Consider the following 17,557-nt stretch of genomic DNA (forward strand, 5'->3'; position numbering starts at 1 on the left):
GAGGAATCTCGGTTGTTGATCAAACACATTGTAAATCTCACCTCCAATCTCATTCAGTTATAGCTGCGTTCTGCTGCCCTGGCACTTTTCACACTACCAATGACCAGACTCAATTATATCAGCAGCTCTCAGCTCTGTGCTCATCTATCGACCCATCCAGGGGCGAGCCACCAGGCTCTGCTGTGTACTGACACAGGCACTTACTCCACGTGTTCACACACTTCTCCCAATTTCATTCCTTATTTTACTGTCGTCTGCCCTTGACTTCCCCAGTTTGTTCTCAGTTCTTATCTCCTCTTTGCTCTCACTTCTCCACCCCCTGTCTTTCATTCTCTCAGACTACATCCCCTCTAGTCCAGATAGATTTTAAAGAAAGATTGCCAATGCACTCATAGCTGCCAAAAATGTTATGAGGACACACGTTTTTTGTAGTCTCCAACTTTTTTCTGTGATCTTTTTTCCTGAGTTCTTCTATCCTACATCCAACCATACAATACAGGTGAGGTTATGTTTTGTATCTGTTGTAAAACAATTAGCTCAGATAAACAACAATCCTTTATTATAATACAGCAAAACAGTATCACAAGAGAATTTTTGCAGCCTTATTTAGAGTTCCAACAGAAGTTGATGCGACGAGCAAGCAACAGCATCACCATGGCTGATTGAAAGAGTGAGCAGTTTGTGTCCCACATACCTCTGACATTTTATCAAAGAACTTTTTTTTTTTCCAGTGCAGGCGCTTTTGTGCTTTTGTACTGTACTGATGATTCAACAGTGAGAGTGTCATACCCTTCTGAAGTACTCCCACAGCCAGTTATCTAACACTGTCTATACAGAAATTACTTTTCCCAAAATACATGCTGTTATTACAGTTAGTTGAGAAAAGCCCTGTATGATGCTGTATGACCTTCAAATCAAGGTCAAAAGTGGCCAAAACCAAGTATAAGGAAAGTATAATTATTTCTTGTATTTGTTAATCTGCTGATTTTTTTCTCGATTAATCATTCTGTCAATAAAATGTCAGAAGAAATTAACATATGTATATGTTATTATTTTCCAGAACCCAGTGGGGTTGATATTAAATTACTTGCGTGCCAGTACCCAAAAGCAATTTGTCATTTATGACAATTTGAGCACATTTGAGAAGCTGGAACCAGAATTTTTTCCAGCTAGTTTCAATAAATTTGTGGCCATTTTTACATAGTGATTAAAATGATTCATTGGTATTTAAAATAGCTGAAAATTAACATTCTGTAAGTTGAGTAATTGTTTCAGCTCTACTTTAAAGGGGCTACAAAGTAGAGGCCACCATCTATCTGTCCCTACCTGTATCACACAGTTTCCTTCCATCTCTTTAAGGAACAATCTGAAAACATAGTGGACATGATTCCACATTCCCTTTCTCATCCTCGGTCTTCATTACTTGATTTCTCCTTATTTCTCATTCGTGGCACATGCTCTACTTCAAGCTGTTTCACAGGACTCAGAGCCAGTCTGATGAAGACCATAGACAGCTTGTCTAATAGTTCAAACTGTAATTTAAGTATGTAGACTAAAAACTGTCTAGCATGCAATCTTTACAGTTGCCTTTTAGATGATACCCACTGTGACTTTTATTACAGGTTAACCAGGCTGAAACATATTTTATCAAGTGCCTGAGCTGCAAGCTGAATGAGTGTAAAATCATATGCTAGTAAGGCTTTCCAATATGTTTCTGACAGGCCATTAACTTTCAAAGGACTGTAAAAGTATAGCAAGTAAATCAGTTAGAAGATATCCCTGTGCTGAGCTCTTATAAAGTCTAGACACAGTATTTCTTCAACCTAACCTGACCTCAGAGTGTGTCCGGGAGATATGATGTATTTAATTTCTGCACGGTAGTAAATTAGCACAGGTGTGTGCTTAGCAGAGAGTGGGCTGGATCAGGTGGATCAAAAAGATGAACAATGTGCTGACTTGTCAGTCTGCAACTGTATACTGTACACAGAAGACATGATAAAGGCTGTATGTTATTATGTTTTCCATAACCATGACTCTGTTTATGTAATTGCCACACTTATTAGCACACATAACTTATCAGAAAACAAAAGGATTTGAGAATTTAACTTAGTGATAAAGCAACTGGAATCAGTCAATATAGATGTTTCACTGGCAACAAAAGAAAAGCTGTTTGGATAAACCAGAGTGCATCTTAAATATTCCTTTTTGTTTGATATTCCAAGGGGGCACTGGCAAACTGCAAAGATTGTTGTGGGATTTTCTTTTTTACAGTTACATAAGCCTCTGCAAACTAACAAGAAGCCCGCATGGCTCAGAGAGTCAGTGGAGGATTACTAGAGCTAGAGAAGACAACAATTGCAGCATGTAGGTGCTCCTGGACTCCATTTGCTCGCAAGTCCTGAGGATACATGAGGCCCATGGGGGTAGAGCCAGATAGTCTAATGTGTGCAGCAAATCGATGGCTGTCTCCAAGTATCCACACCATATTAAAAATTGACATTAGGTGCAATAGATCCTTATGGTAACTGTATCTGTTTATGACTTCTGCCAAAACTGGTCTGACGAGGGACGATCTGTCTGCTGGTGATATCCTGCAGCACTTTAGAAATAAACAATGTCAGTGTAGTTTGTGCCAGAGAGCATCTTCCAAAAAATGAATGATATATAGGCCTAATAACAACTACAACACTATTTGCATTATCACACTAACCCAATGCATTAATTATGAGTAATAGACGGTTAATAAAACTATGCTAACTACTTTGGACTAAGATTGACAGACTAGTTCGAATTTCCCTTATACTGTTGTGTGATGACATATTTTCCAAAGCCTTTTACAGCCCTGAGAGGTATGCACGCTCCGAACATTGCCAGTGTCATAACTCCTTCATATTAACAACCAACTAAAACACTGTAGTATTCCAGCTCTGGTGAGGTGAACTGAAATGTATACGGTTCAAGACTTTCTATTTTGCTTCTCGAACGGTGAGGGAGATGGCGAGTAACCTAGCAGGTGGTGTCACAGACAGTCTTTGAGAATTACTTTAATTATTAATTTAAAGGCAGTTGAGGGTGCAGACAACAAAGAGCTGAAAAGGAATAGCCTGGCAGAAAGTGAGAAGAAAAAAGAGGAGGAGCAGGAGGGGCAGTGCATGAATTATACATTTACCCCACAATCAGAGGTGCCTGCCTTATTTATGAGCAAAAAGCCCAAACAGCTTAGCCAGAATTGTGCTTTGTCTGCTGTGGAATGCAATAGCAGTTCATTTAATGCTTAATGACTCTGAAGTTTCAACCACAAATGCTCCACACACACACACACACTCATACACACTCCCCACTCCCCTGTCGGGGCTCCTTTTTATAGGTCCTCTGCCATCTCATGTTGTTACGTTCTGCAGTGACAAGAGTCAAAATTACAGCGACTGTAACGAGAGCTACAGAGCTCCGTTTACATTTCATGACAATTAGACTCAACAGGATGTATCCATCACGTGGGGTCAGATTATTGATAATGAGGCCAGCCGGCCTTTCGCTGTGACGTTTCATGGGAAAGCAAAGCCCTCGTCGTGTTTTTCTGAAAACCACGTTACATCTCTGCAATACATGACTGACTGTTTTTCAGTACCACTATCACACTGAATAATGTTATGTTGACTGATGCATGGAAGTTAATATCGGGATCACATAAAATCAATCTCCACTTGTTTATTTCAGTCTATGAAGCACATAACTTATCCTTCTTGCTCTCTACGGTATCTTTAAATCATAACACAGCCTGACTGAGAAATAATGTGCAGCCTATAACCAGTGATATTATACATTCTACTGTATTAGCTCGGGGGGATCATTGATTTTTCTTTAATACATATTTTGAAAGCTGAGAAGAAAAAGACTTTGTGAAGAAAAGACAAACCTGGGCAAGTTGAATTTAACTGCTGCAGGGAAAGAACATAAAGACAAAAACGATAGTTGATACATGCACAGTGTGGAGTTTGTCAGTATAAATCGCTCGAGTGAAAGAGTCAGACCCAAGTCTAAGGTTAAGAGACCTGTCAATCACTGTGAGTTTGACACACATTCTGGTCTTCAATCGTCCTAACATCGTCGCACACAGTCGGTGGGATTTATCTGCAGGATGCAGCAGCTTGGAGTGGAGCTGGAGTAAATTGATAAGCCCGCATCTACCAAGCACATCAGCTTTAAGATTCTTACGTTCTAATCTCGCCTTCGTCGTGACGAGTTTCGTAACAATATTTTAACAGAGATGACAAATAAAACCCCAGAAAAATGTCACCTCTCAACACCTCTCAACATGTGGCTTGAGAAGGAAATTGTAGCAAGATGGAAACGCACAGATAGATAGCATCATGATACATATCCTGTAATCCATCATATTTATTTAGAGTAAACACTCGGATGACAACAGACTGTGTCAGTATGACTGGTCATTATTGCTAAAAGAGGATTACACAGAAGCTTTGATTGCATTAATCCTTCAAGAAAATGAAATCCCTTCTGACGGGGACAACACATAAAATCAGGCTGAAGGGTTGATTATCTCAGAATATAAATGGTCACTATTTAAAACGCCTCTCTGCTCTCTTAGATCAATAACAACACAGGTCGGTGTGAGAAAGAGAATATATTTCTTTGTGGAAGATTTCCTGGTAGATCTCATAAGTCAGACACTGAACACACAACACTACACAGAGCGGCTTCAAATGAGACTTTTCACTGTTTCACTGCAGGTCCACATTCTCTTGTCTCCTCTCCTGTGGCTACTTCTTTGGCTTTTTTTTTTTTTTTTTTTGCTGTGGGGGGTTTCATTCTCTGCCACCCACCATGTGAATAATGAGCTCCACAGATAGCAGCCAATGAAGCGACCCCCCTTTAGCCAATGAAACTTAACAACCATGTCCAGATCAGGTCCTTCCTGCTGGGACTGACCAGCCCTGCTTCACACTCCTCCGCCACCCACACACACTCAGCACTAACACTGCCTTAAACTAGGCAAAGAAATACATGAAGAAATGCTTCAGAGAAACTACAGAGATGTCTCTTTGCATGATCCACTACCACAGAATTCTTCCACATATATATGAAACAAGACAGTCAACCAAGAGAAACTGATTAAAGTTGTTTCTCGGATTTAACACTCTCCTTAGCAGCTCCACCGACAGGCAATCCAGACGCTGCCCCTATGACAGACTGACTTCTAGTCCGGCTTGCTTTGAGGTGTTGGTGCTGGTAATGTGGCTAACACACAGAGGTGAGACGAATGTCTGGCCTCAACATGACCAAAAGGTGCTTTGAAGTCTGAAGCACCTAACAATCCCAGCCGTGCCCAGCCATAAACTGCCATCCAGCACCTACTTTATCACATCTTTTTAGTGGACCTCAAAATATACTACCTACCGTCAAGGAAAAAGATGACCACACAAAAGCCTTGTAAACTCCACTGGCACACCATCACAGTGAAAGTGAAGTGTGAAGTATGAGGAGTTGGTGTTTTGGGGTTATTTCAATAGTTTCAAGTAACCTTGAGAAAAAAAAAAAACAACTGATAGGGAAGTCTGACCATTTTATTTTGGCGTGAGAAAATGTGGGGGTTGGTAGGAGGGCTTGACAGTGGTCTTTGAAAGACACTTTTGAATGAGACATAGTAGCATTCCAGTGATTGTTATTCAAGCAAACTGCTCCAAAAGCTTGCAACGCATGAAGACGAAGGTGCATGTAATCCAAGAGAGTAAACACTTCTTATTCTTGTACTTGTATGTGCAGATCAGGGTGTGACTGGTAGGAATTCAAAAGAGCCACCTGGGATATGTGAGACATCTGTGAAAGACTTGCACGACCCATTGCCGTCAAATGGCAACCAGACAATGTTGCTTTCTCAAGCTTTTCCCCGCACAAGCTCTTGATAAAGAAAGAGCTGCGACATGGCTGCTTCTGAGAAAAGTGAGGTTAAGTCAACATCCCATTGTTAAAAGATGTTATATTACATACTTGCGCTTTAATTCTTTTCAGCTCAGTTCTCAGCACTCAATCCGATTCACTAAGTGATTAGTCTCCGTGGAGGAAAAACTATAATGATTTTTGAAAACGTCAAGGATATTTTGTGTATCTGCACTAAAAATATTACACTTTCTTCCACAGAAAGGAATTAGAAGTGATGGACGTGTTCCAGTGACTCACCACAGGCCAACTTATCCAGGCATAATGCACATGTCCTCTCTATTCTTTCTTCCCCGAGAGAAGTTTGAGTAATGAAGTGCACTGCTTTGTTGCACACTGTCACTTAACTGCCTTAAGTCAATTCTAGCATTTGTTTTGGAGCCTGGATCACACCCATGAGGAAAGCGAACCCTGCTAATATCAGCCATGCTCTGAATATGGAAAGCTTCTTGGCTGCTTCTGCACGCTCTCCAATGCACATGCACAAAATCTATTTTCTTTGCAGTAGCAGAAAAAAAAAGGAACACCCTCGAGTTTTTAAAAACTTTCAGAGCACAATCCAAACTTCTCAAGTAGGGAGACAAAATTATAATAGCTCATAGAAATGCCTGCTGTCTGTTTTCCTGGCGTCTCCCTGCTGAATGGAGTTTGTCTGCTGGTCCTGTGTTGTGGCATGATAATGACTCTCTGGCTCTCCAAATGCCACCTCGCTGTGCTCTGGAGAGAGGGCAAGCAGGTTAATTACCATGACAATGGGGACACTGAGAGCAGGACTGACTCTGGACACTGCATATGAGATGAATGGGATGACTTTCTCATCGCAAATGGCAACAGGAGGCTTTGATTTCCTAAAATGCAGACAGATGGACGGGGTCACAGCATCTTTGTCTAAATTATTAGGCCGACCTTCCTCGCATTTTCTTCGCAGACAGAGAGCTCTTAACAGAACTCTGGGTGGACAAACATTCTGCCCTAACGCACTCCCCGGGAGCTGCTGCTTTTGTTTCTCTGTTTGACTGTGTGCTGTTCATGAAGTAAAGAGGCTAATCAGTGGCTGGAGGGCCATTCACAAGGAGCCACTGTACAGCATGGGCCCATTTGGTACAATTGTTAAGAGTGGTCACAATAGCACCGTGTTTTGACACGCTACAGACAGACCCTAAGTGTGCACTCGAGTCATTGATGTGGACATGAAGTGTGGTGATGTTTGCTACCAAAAAGGTTGACTTGTGGCTGGAAACTTGTGCTCTGCCTGCATTCTGATTGACTAAACCAAAACTTAGGACACAACTAAACTAATTAAATTCAGAGAGCCCTTGAAGCAGAGTAGGCACCGTAGTACAGCATCAACACAATAATGTCATTATGTTAAAAGGCCTATAATCAAATCCAGCATCGTTCATTTACAACCTACACGTAGGATAAAGGAGCGCTAATTGGGATGCATATCATAGCAGAAGAAGTCCATTAAAAGAGTTTTTGGACATTTGGGGAGTTTCAGCAATGTTAGCTGGTTGATTATGAAAACAGTATGCTGTGCTCAGACTCGCAGCCAGCAAGTCTTTTTCAAACACAAAACTCTGCTGAATGACTGGGGAATTACTAGTGCCAAGAGCCGATTTTGGCCATTACTGTGGAAAGGAGGTTTCACATGGTGCAAACAAAGGAGGTTTGCCTTCCTGAGAGAATATACATTAGACAAACTAATCACAGATGCCATATTTAGACATCAATATATATATTTTTTACCTCTGCTTAGCACCATTGCCAGATTCATTAATTACTACATCATGTTCAACTTTGGGACTTTTGAATTTTTTATTTAATAATCAGGATAGGTTTTTAATTTATGTTATAGAACAACATGCTGCAAACATATGGTAAAAGGAGGTAGATGTGGGGGAAATAGCCTATACATTTGCAGATGTAGAGAGCACAAAGCACAATAGCTCTGCTGCAGTCCAGCCAAATGCAAATTGCCAAGGAAACAATTTGAAATTCAAAAAAAAAAAAGAGAAAAAGAAATTTAGAAATGAAACAAAGAGTTGTTTTGCAAGGCAGTTGATACCAGACACTGATTGTGATTAATATGTGCTGTACACCAAATACAAGGCCGTGCAAAGTAAGCAATGCATCTACAAAAAAAAAAAAAAATCATCAACTACTCCGCATTTTCCTGAGAATCCAATTAATCACCATCATCGTAATCCTGTGATTTGCCCAAATTCTAAGCATGCATTCCTCTAGAAGTACTGTGGACTTTTGAGAAAAGCAAATAAATATACACACGGATTACATCTAATCTGTCATCACGTGTACTTTCTGTATTTTATTTTGACACATTTTATGGCATGAAGTAAAAACAAACATCATGAAAGGGAAACCGCTCTTCTGTGAATATGCGCTATATATGTCCTATTTTGAGTCCCCACGGGTTAACAGCATTTGAATCCTGGTTTCACGGTCTGTGTGTGAGGTGGTGAGAGCCTTTGACAGCTACAGAGAGCATTACTCAGATTTCTACTTGGACCCGGCTCTGCTAACGTATCATCCTTCTTATTCCAGTTCCATAGTGTTCTCTGTCTACAGTCTATACAGCACATCTCCGAGGGCCTTGTCAGCAGCTTCAAGAGAGTCTGATAGAATATGTCAGCGCCATCCTTTCAGAGGAGCTGTCAACACCGGCTTTGTATCAACCTTCTTTGGGACAGGGCACGAAACACAAACAAGCGAAGCAGGGAGCGTACTGTAATGCATCCCAGCAAAATTCCAAATGACAAGACTATAATAAACAAGCATGCTTTGCTTTCAGAAACTGACAGGCATTTAACTCAAACTCTTTTAAAATTGTATTTAATTGTATCCATTTACACCAGTAAATGAGTAAAGTAGATGCAATTTAAGTGAGGACCAGCTGAAAAGAAAAGTGTTTTCTCTGCATAGGCCATGTTAACAGCTCTCCGAGTGATTCCGGCAGGCATGACAAAACTAGTCGTGTCGTGACTCGTGCACTTTATGTTGTATTATCCTCTCATAATGAGGCATGTATGTGGCATGTGTCTCATTCATGAAAGAAGTAAAACCACACTACCTTGGAGCACTGCTTGTGATTCTGGCACCACACCAAGGATCCATTATTCTGTAAGAGAGAAAATATATATATTGTCAGAAAATACATTTACAACAAAGGTTTTATAAATGAACAATGTAGTTTGACTTTCTCTTCTCTAATACAGTTTTCCTTGAGTCATGGCCTTTTGACTAACGCCAACAGTAGACACATTTTCAAAGCTTACTTTGAGTCAGCTTTGTGTGCTGAGGGCGTGTAACCTAAGCAGTAAAGTGGGGTCAGCGGGACCAGGGTCTGGGCAAAGCTTTGGTCAGCTTCAGCAGAGTAAGGTGACCTCAGCTTCTCTGAGGACCTGTTTGATCTCTCAACAGACATCCCCGAGGTCACTGAGGCGGGAGCTGAAGTCAGAACTCCTGCGTCGACTGCACATACTGACAATTTTCTCTAATTGCTGTGGAAGTGCCACATTCTGTGCTTCGGCGGGGCAAACATTTGGTCCTAATAGCGCTGTGTATTTATAAATCCTCTGTGTAAATATTGTGAGTTGTCAAGTGAAGGACCAATGGGGGTAAATGGCTTGTGCAAGTGGTCATTTCCTGAATTCCATTAGGACAAATACTTATGTTGTCATTCTCTGCAAACAGAGCTGTCCTTGAAATGCAAGTGCGCCGTTTGAAATAGATGGATGACCAGCTGAATAATGACAATAATGTGCTGCGCTAGTTCAATGTCTTAAACTTGCATTAAAGCATTTTTTGGCCTGTAAACATTTAGAATTTCAAAACGACCCTCAAAGGTTCCTGCTGCAAATTTGCTAGGGAAGAGTTGCCTATTGCACAAAAGATCGATGAGTCACTAGCATTCATTTAAAGTTGAGTTTTGGCCTCCTGAACTCTAATATTTAATACTGAAAGCTTCTGCTACTCGTGGTAAATATCGTGCTGTTAGATGCTCCACTCCAACTAGTCGCTAACTTTATTTATCTGCTGTTGTATGTTGAAGAGCAGACAGAGTGTACTGGGGTTGTAGAGTTTTTCCTTATAAAAACAGCTGCTGCTGCTTTAAATGACACTTAGGAAGCAAAAACAGAGCAAATATCATGTTCATCCCTCCAAACTTCTTCCCACTGCCTCTTGTTATTTATAACCATGAATAACTGCAATAATCAAATGCAAATATCCTCAATAGGTTAATTATTCAGAGTTACGTTAATGGAATTCATTCTAGTCTATGACCTAGATCAGCGCTTCATTCTGGATGTTCTCTGCTTTTCTATTCAGGCAATGAACCAGGAGGTTACAGCCAAACTTTAGGGGTCTGCAGGCAAAAAGTCTGCTTAAGTTCAATGTCAAGTTCAAAGCCTTTTCCCACAATGTAATCCAGAAGAAATTTCCCATGAGACCTTAGGAGAGAACTTATCATTAAAGGGTTTAATTTGACATACAGTACCGGTTAGTGCTGTGCTTTTAGTGTCAGGGATAATGGCCAAATGGCTTCAAAGGAATCCATGATTGTATGGTCATGTCTTCAGAGAACCTCTTCCACAAAAACTGCAGATAAGGATGAAAAATATATGAGGCTGAGTGCCAAGGAGACTAAGAAATATTGTTTCAATTTGTTACCAAAGTGGAAATGAGCCCTAACTTGGCCGAGGTGTTCAGTGTGTATCAGCAGGTTCTGTGCCCTTTGTGTGTAACAGCACACCTTCACTTCATTTGGCTGAATGTTGATTAAACTATGAATTATTGTTAATTTTGTGCTGTATCACAATTAAAATCCTAGTGAAGCACACTAACTTATGAAAAATGATCCACCCACCCAAGCCAAACCTCTTTTTGGTGACATCTCATAAATAAAACCAAAATGCGTTGGAATAATTTATACAGATTGTCACAACTCTAGTCCGTGTTCTAAATCATCAGTCCTGTTTTTTGACACCTTTCTTTGCCCATCCATCAACGGCGACAGGGCCAGATCCACAGAGAAGCTAATTTTGCTGTGTGACAGCATTCATGTAGCAGAGAAGCTCAGCAGGATGTTGCCCCAGCTGTCCAGGCCTGACCCCACCATGTCAGGGACCAACGGGGGAATAATTATAGGTCAGGACTTCATCCCTGTGACTCACCATGACATTCCTCTGCAGTCTGAACATTATGCAGTGCTGAGGACTGTCAAGGACTCTAGTGAATGAATGCTTTCCAGATATTCTCCTGTGTGACTGAGGTTGAGGAGACGAGGCCAGACAGTGGTCTACGAACGCATGGCTTAGGTGAACTTGCTGCTTCGCTGGTGACACTGGTGGAGTCGTGTAAACAGGAATTTTATCAGAGAGATACATTAGGGCTGAGAAGTCAGAGCAGGTGGCCAGGGGCGTGTTGTATTGTCTAGACAACTGTGGGGAACCTGAACAAAAACCCCTTTTATCTTCGAGGAAAGCATTCCACCTTTTGAAAAAGGAAATCTTTTGTTTCCTGTGAGTCTCTGATTTGGATTACATTGCTCTCAGGTTACATTAGTAAAGTAGTTTTTTAGTGCCTCTATGTTGCCTATGAGCTTGCCTATATGTTTCTACTGGAAAATACTGCTGGTCTATGAGACCTTGTACATTTCTGGCCAAGTCGACAGGAGCCAGGACTTCAAAGGACAGACTGGTGTCCCTGTGTCCTTTGACAGCTCAGGAGTTCTCAAGCAACACCAAAATAACTTCTCCTTAAGGGCACATACAACACTAAAATAAAAGGCCTCAAGATTTGGGCTTTGACTTGATTGGGTGTGAGGGTTGTGGTCATTCTACTCATCAATTATTCACTTTATATGAATTATTTGACAGGGTCTCTGAAAGTGAGCTCATGTGTTCAGCGCACATCCACTGTTAACATTAAAAGGGTGTTTCAGAAATCTCAAACAAAACTGGTGTAAAGTTGTCTTCACTCAGGAATGAAAGCTATTCGTCAAATGAGGTAGCTTGGGGTGTAGCAGGCAGCACTGGGGGTTGAGATTTACAGACAGGACTGTCATGGTTTAAAAGCATTTACAGAGAAGGGAGGCCAAGCTACATAGACCCCTATTCATCTGCTGTCTTCACTAATGAAAAACTCCACACACGAGACGAGTACTGGCTGAGATTCGATTCCACCACAGGTTATTTAATATCAAAGGCAAAAACAAGGGGACATGGAAAAAGTACTTTCCAATGTTTTTTCTTCCCCTCGCTTAAGACACAAATCTCTCAAGCAAGATGCTTAGACTTTACTGTGCAGCACATCAGAAATGAATGACTGAATTTAAAATGTTAGATTTTTATTGCTTTGAATGTTTGAATGTAATAACAAGGTCTCATGGACACACCTTGTTTTTGGCTTCATAGGTCCCCACATAAATAATCCACTACAAGGCTGATGCTTTCAGAGTACATTATTGCACAGGGCTCCCAGCTCACTCTTAATATTTTAGAGTGTCCCGGGCTAATATTTATGGTTGGGTGTTCCCTTCTGTCTATTGTGCTGGGGTGACAAGTTCCCCAAAAGTGGAGTAAAATGTTAATAAATCTGTATTTGGAAACACTATTCCATTAATAAATCTGGAGTTGCCATAAATCTGACAACCAATGAACTACCCATGGGTTTCCTAACTCTGCAGCTCTGTGCTTGTTTCCATTTCGTACTAATTCATAATTGCAACAATTAAAACAAAGTCTCTGATTTGTCCTGTGATTCAGACACATAAAAAGAAAAGACGTGTGGGTGTTCATAACATCTGCAAGTGCTAAATTCTCAAAGTGTCATTCCAGTACACAGAATGATCAAATTAAAGTTGATATGAAAACCAGAGTTTTAAATTCCAGCTGCGAAATGTGTTAAGAGGACAAATTGTCTCTTGTATCATAACCAAAATAAGTAATGGTCCATATAGATTACTAGATATTGAACAGACACTGTAAAATATTAAGAAACAGTAGGCAAGAGTCACCGCATTGACATAGAGCCCAGGCATTTCATTTCCATTAAATGGAATGTGTTGTATGTCTTGGTTTTCAAGTCGAGTATTAAATGACCCCTGAAGGATGTCCGAGTTGCATTAAGAGGTCTGTCGACTCAATCACTGGAGTGGAGCTCCGAGCTGCCTGTCGACCCGTTGCTGTAATAAGATCTGGCAGAGGAAGCAGATCCACCTGTAGTTTGCGCTGACTGAGCGTGCTCCAGTGTGGTGGCAACACTATATTAGAGCTTATCACGTTTAGCACAATTGGGTGCCAGCATTTAGCAGGAAGGTGCCCTCCGTGTAACCAACATCAGTAGCTCAGTGTGTCTCCTCATGCCTATGAGGTGTGATGCTGGCATTTATTGGCAGGGCCGGGGAGGGGTAGACGGCAGGGAGGAAGAGAGACATATGTTTTTGCAGCTGACCAGACCCCCCATTTTCACATGAAAGGAGTGGTGAGAGCACAATGCATAAGACAGTCCTTGCAGATTATCAACAATCGCCTTCTATTCTTAGACCCACTAGCTTTCTAAAGCAACCTCACTTATCACTAACCACAAAAATGCACCTCTCTTTAGACAAATACCTCCCTCTTATTTTCCCCTGGCTGAGTAGAGCTGCCTCAGACTCGGAGGCTCTGCAGTCAATTAGATCGACTATTAGCTGTTCATTAGAGGTGAGACTTCCATCAGTTATTTGACTTCTCAGTTAGTTGGTGACTAATTTATTTCCACAACTTGGCAACCCAAAGGGCAACAACATAGTCTTGGAATCATCAAAGCAAATCCCTGACAGTCCTTGCAGAGTTGAGTTTTCATTGTGTCCTTTAGATGCAAAGCGCTACTAGTTTTCTGTCCTACAGGGTTGTTAATTGCAGTTAATTCCATTCATCCTTCACCCCAGGTGTCACCCAGCGCTAGGTCTCCGACTACCATAGAGCAACTGAATTGAAAACCACTGCATTACATCTAGATGCTTCAGTGCTTTCAAAGTAGAGTTAATTGACAACAGAGAAACAAAACACTCCATTGATTCATTGGACCCAATTACAAATTGCCCTTGCTCTGCAACGTTCCCTGACAATTACTGCTTCGTTAATGCACCTTGAAAATGACGAGCCATGCAAATGCAAATTGTGCGTGTGCAAAAAGCAGCCACGACTTGGATAGATAGCTGGTGAAAGAGGCAGAGAGCAGAAGGATCAGGGACCAGTCCTGGAGGAGAACAGTGTGTCCAGTGGAGGATGAAAAACAACTTTTGACACCACACATCAGATCATGAAAAGAATACAAGTGATTTATAGCAGCTTCAAGCAGGGTCTGAATCACACCATGCTCTGATAGGAGGCTGGTTTAGTATTACCACTAGTGACATGTAATGCAGTGATCCTCTCACATGAGAAGACTACAGAGACCTTAAAGGAAAACTAACTTAGTCATTTTCCAGTTGACTAATGAATGAAAAGTAAACTGAAAGTGGCTCCACTGAAAAGCCTCCATCATTACAGCTGCACAGTGTCCACATATATCTTAAAGCACACACAGGGCACCAGTAAATGAACCCTTCATATGGGCTGGTGATCACTGTTACTAAGAAAGTATCCCAGCACCATACGTGACCTGCTCCTCTCCGCTCACAATGGGGCTCATGGGAAACAGGTTGGACTTCATCGACTCGCACATTGTCACTGATAAAAAAAAAAAATAAAAATAAAAAACACATTACAACATCGCGTTTGTTTCCCCCCTGATGTTCAACACAGCTGGCAGGAGTCGGTGAGCACATGCTCGTACCTGGGAGTTCTTGAAGAAGGCGGAGATGCGAGTGATGTGCAGGCTGAGGCATCTCGACGCGCATCTCGCTCGGTAAATGCTGCTGGTGAAGAAGGAGTCGTCCTGCTTCTTCGCAGACACGTTGGCCGGACTCACTAACGCCGTAATCCACAAGCACAGGGTCACGCACACGTTGAGGCTCCTGCAAAACATGGTCCCGCCGTCGTGTGTGTGCGTGTGTGTGTGTGTGTGTGTGTGTGTGTAATCCCTCCGCGGCCCGGACCGTACTGCTGCTGCAGCCTCCACCGGAGAAACTAAAGAAACTTCAATTATACGCTGGGGAGGAGTCGCGGCCGCAAGTGTCCTGTGATTGGAGGATCCCGCGGTGATTGACAGCCATGAGGGACGTTCAAGCAGGTAGCTGCTTCACAGAGCTCTGTTCAGAGAGCACAGGACCCGACAGGGGAGGAAAGATACTCCAGTCTAGTCAGAGCTTCCAACATCATCTGAATCTGTAACGAGCTGCAGCGATTACAATAATCTACACAGAGTCCACAGATTGCACTATGGTGTATTTATCCATCATACATAACCAGTGATTTGATTATATCTGAAAACAGCTTTACAATGCAGCAACACAATCAAAATGTACATTTTCATATCTGTTTATATATTTATGTGCTTTCTCTCTCTTCCTTATTTCCATCTATCCGATCATTATTTAGCAGCATAAAAGCTTTCACCCACCCTAACGAACATACATAACAGTTTACTCTAATGTATGCAGCTGAGTTAGACCTAGTGCCATCTACTGATGACGTACCTCTTCTGAAATGCTAAATAGACAGTGCTTCTGTATTAAACCCTCATTTATGGCCCTGGTGAAGCTTGCCAGCATCCCAGGGAAGCCCTTTCCCTTCAGCCCTTCGCCTCCTGGTTTAACAGTAGCTTGGAAAAACAATTCTACATGGAAAACTATTAAAACCATCCTGAGTGAATTCCTCACGATGGACTTCCCAACTTCTGGCATCATTTCATTGCCTCGGGTATGGAGAAAGTATGACACATAGGAAAAATAGAAATCCTTTCTGTTTATTGGAGTGAAAGAGTGAGCGTTTCATTAGACGTTTCCCCCCGAGGGTTTACAAGACACTCCTGCTTTTGTCAGCTCACGTGGTACTTCCCTGAACCCCCATTACAGCAGCAGCATAATGAAGTTTTATAGGTGTTGCTCTTAAACTGTATGCAGAGTGGGAGTGAACACACACTTAAACACCATCATTAGATCTGGCTTAAGTTCTTGCCTCAGGCCTATTATGCATTGGGCCAATTAGTTTGACCAATGCCTCACCGGTGGAGTGGTAATGTGGCCATATTAGGACTTCCTGAAGAGCAGACACTCTCTAGCAATGATATGATTCATGAAATCGACCTAAAAACAATAAACCTTTGAGCTGTTCACTGAAAGGAAGCAGACCACAGTAATGACATCACTGTCCTGTTTTGTGTAAGTATCATACAAATCACCTCACACCGTTCTAATGATAAGATAGATGCGCGTTCATTTCTCTGGTGGTCTTAGACAAACAATGAACCTTAGGGTTAGAAATCCCTTGCTACTCTTAAAAACCTTTAAACACGGATGTCTGTGTACCTTAAAAACAGCATAACAGCTTAATTTGTTGGCTTATTACAGCCATGTGTGGTGGTGGAGGGGGTTTATAGTGTGCAGCGAAGGAAACACAGTGTCTGTGTGCGGTCCTGATATCTCCTGCAGTGTGAGGGACGCGTATCCCTCTGACGCCGGGCTTTCATTGACTGGGCAAAGCCTCTGCCAGCTGTGAACTCAGAGATATCTGAACACAGTATGTTGGTCTGACTAGATTTTATCTCTAAGTCACGTCACAGCATTAATTCACACCTAGATTTACAATGAATCTCCCTTAGTAACGTGTGTTTACCTACATAAATAGAGCCTCAGGTAGTTCAACTGACACAAGAGCCAATAGAACATATATACAACAAATACATTTTTCTTGCATGGTGCACAGGGTTCATAACTTTATCTGATTCATTTAGGAGATAACGCTAAAAAAACTGCCTCAATAATTATTATTTTGCCAGACAGCTGGATTTATTTAGATTTTTGGTTGTTCTGTCAGCACTGAAGAAATGTAGGTTTTTGTGACGTGATCACGCTCTTGTATCGGGTTTCCGGTGATGCCTCACGATCAAACAATTGAGTATCTTTGATGCTTAAAGATGCAGGTGGACTGTTCAACAGTTCACAGCTTTGATGAGAAGCCACCAGGATCAGGGCAGGCAGTCAGCTTCTGTTGTAAAGATTAGCAAACACAAGACAGGATTAGTTCAGACAGATGAAAGCAGTAGTTCAAAAAAGGATAGAATTCAAAATACAATAATTACATATGAAGTATTTTAATATTTATAATACAACTGTATTATAATGAATAATGTTTTATATGTTAGATTTGATATTATATGGAGCTAGTATTGTTTTAACACCTGCTACAGAACAGAACAAAACTTCTGCTCAGTCTGTACAGGCTATGAGTTCATATAAATCATATTTCTTAAGTGATGCTACTTTTAAGAAAACAGCTCGGGGCAAAATCAGCAGCAACAATAAATAAAAAAGCACAAGGTCTATGTCTAAGAGCAAACTACCATAATGACATCATTGTAACAGACAGAAGAGGCAAAAGTATTGCCAGAGTCAATACTCATGAAGCGGTTGATTAACCACCTTTCATCA

At 41.4% G+C, this 17,557-nt stretch overlaps 1 protein-coding gene across 1 annotated transcript in view; it reads right to left on the reverse strand.

The window, feature by feature from the left end:
- The window catches only part of LOC113173768 (anosmin-1), a 36,378-nt gene extending 21,302 nt beyond the window's left edge, over positions 1 to 15,076 (reverse strand). Inside the window, exons 1-2 of the mRNA XM_026377304.1 lie at positions 14,803 to 15,076; positions 9,050 to 9,097 (exon numbers count right to left, since the gene is read on the reverse strand). Coding sequence (XP_026233089.1) covers positions 9,050 to 9,097; positions 14,803 to 14,994 — 240 coding nt within the window. The 5' untranslated portion in view covers positions 14,995 to 15,076. The remainder of the gene's footprint in view (positions 1 to 9,049; positions 9,098 to 14,802) is intronic.
- Positions 15,077 to 17,557: the final 2,481 nt, after the last annotated feature.

This window comes from Anabas testudineus, chromosome 21 (genome assembly GCF_900324465.2).
Source record: "Anabas testudineus chromosome 21, fAnaTes1.2, whole genome shotgun sequence".
In the NCBI taxonomy this organism is placed as follows: Eukaryota; Metazoa; Chordata; class Actinopteri; order Anabantiformes; family Anabantidae; genus Anabas; species Anabas testudineus.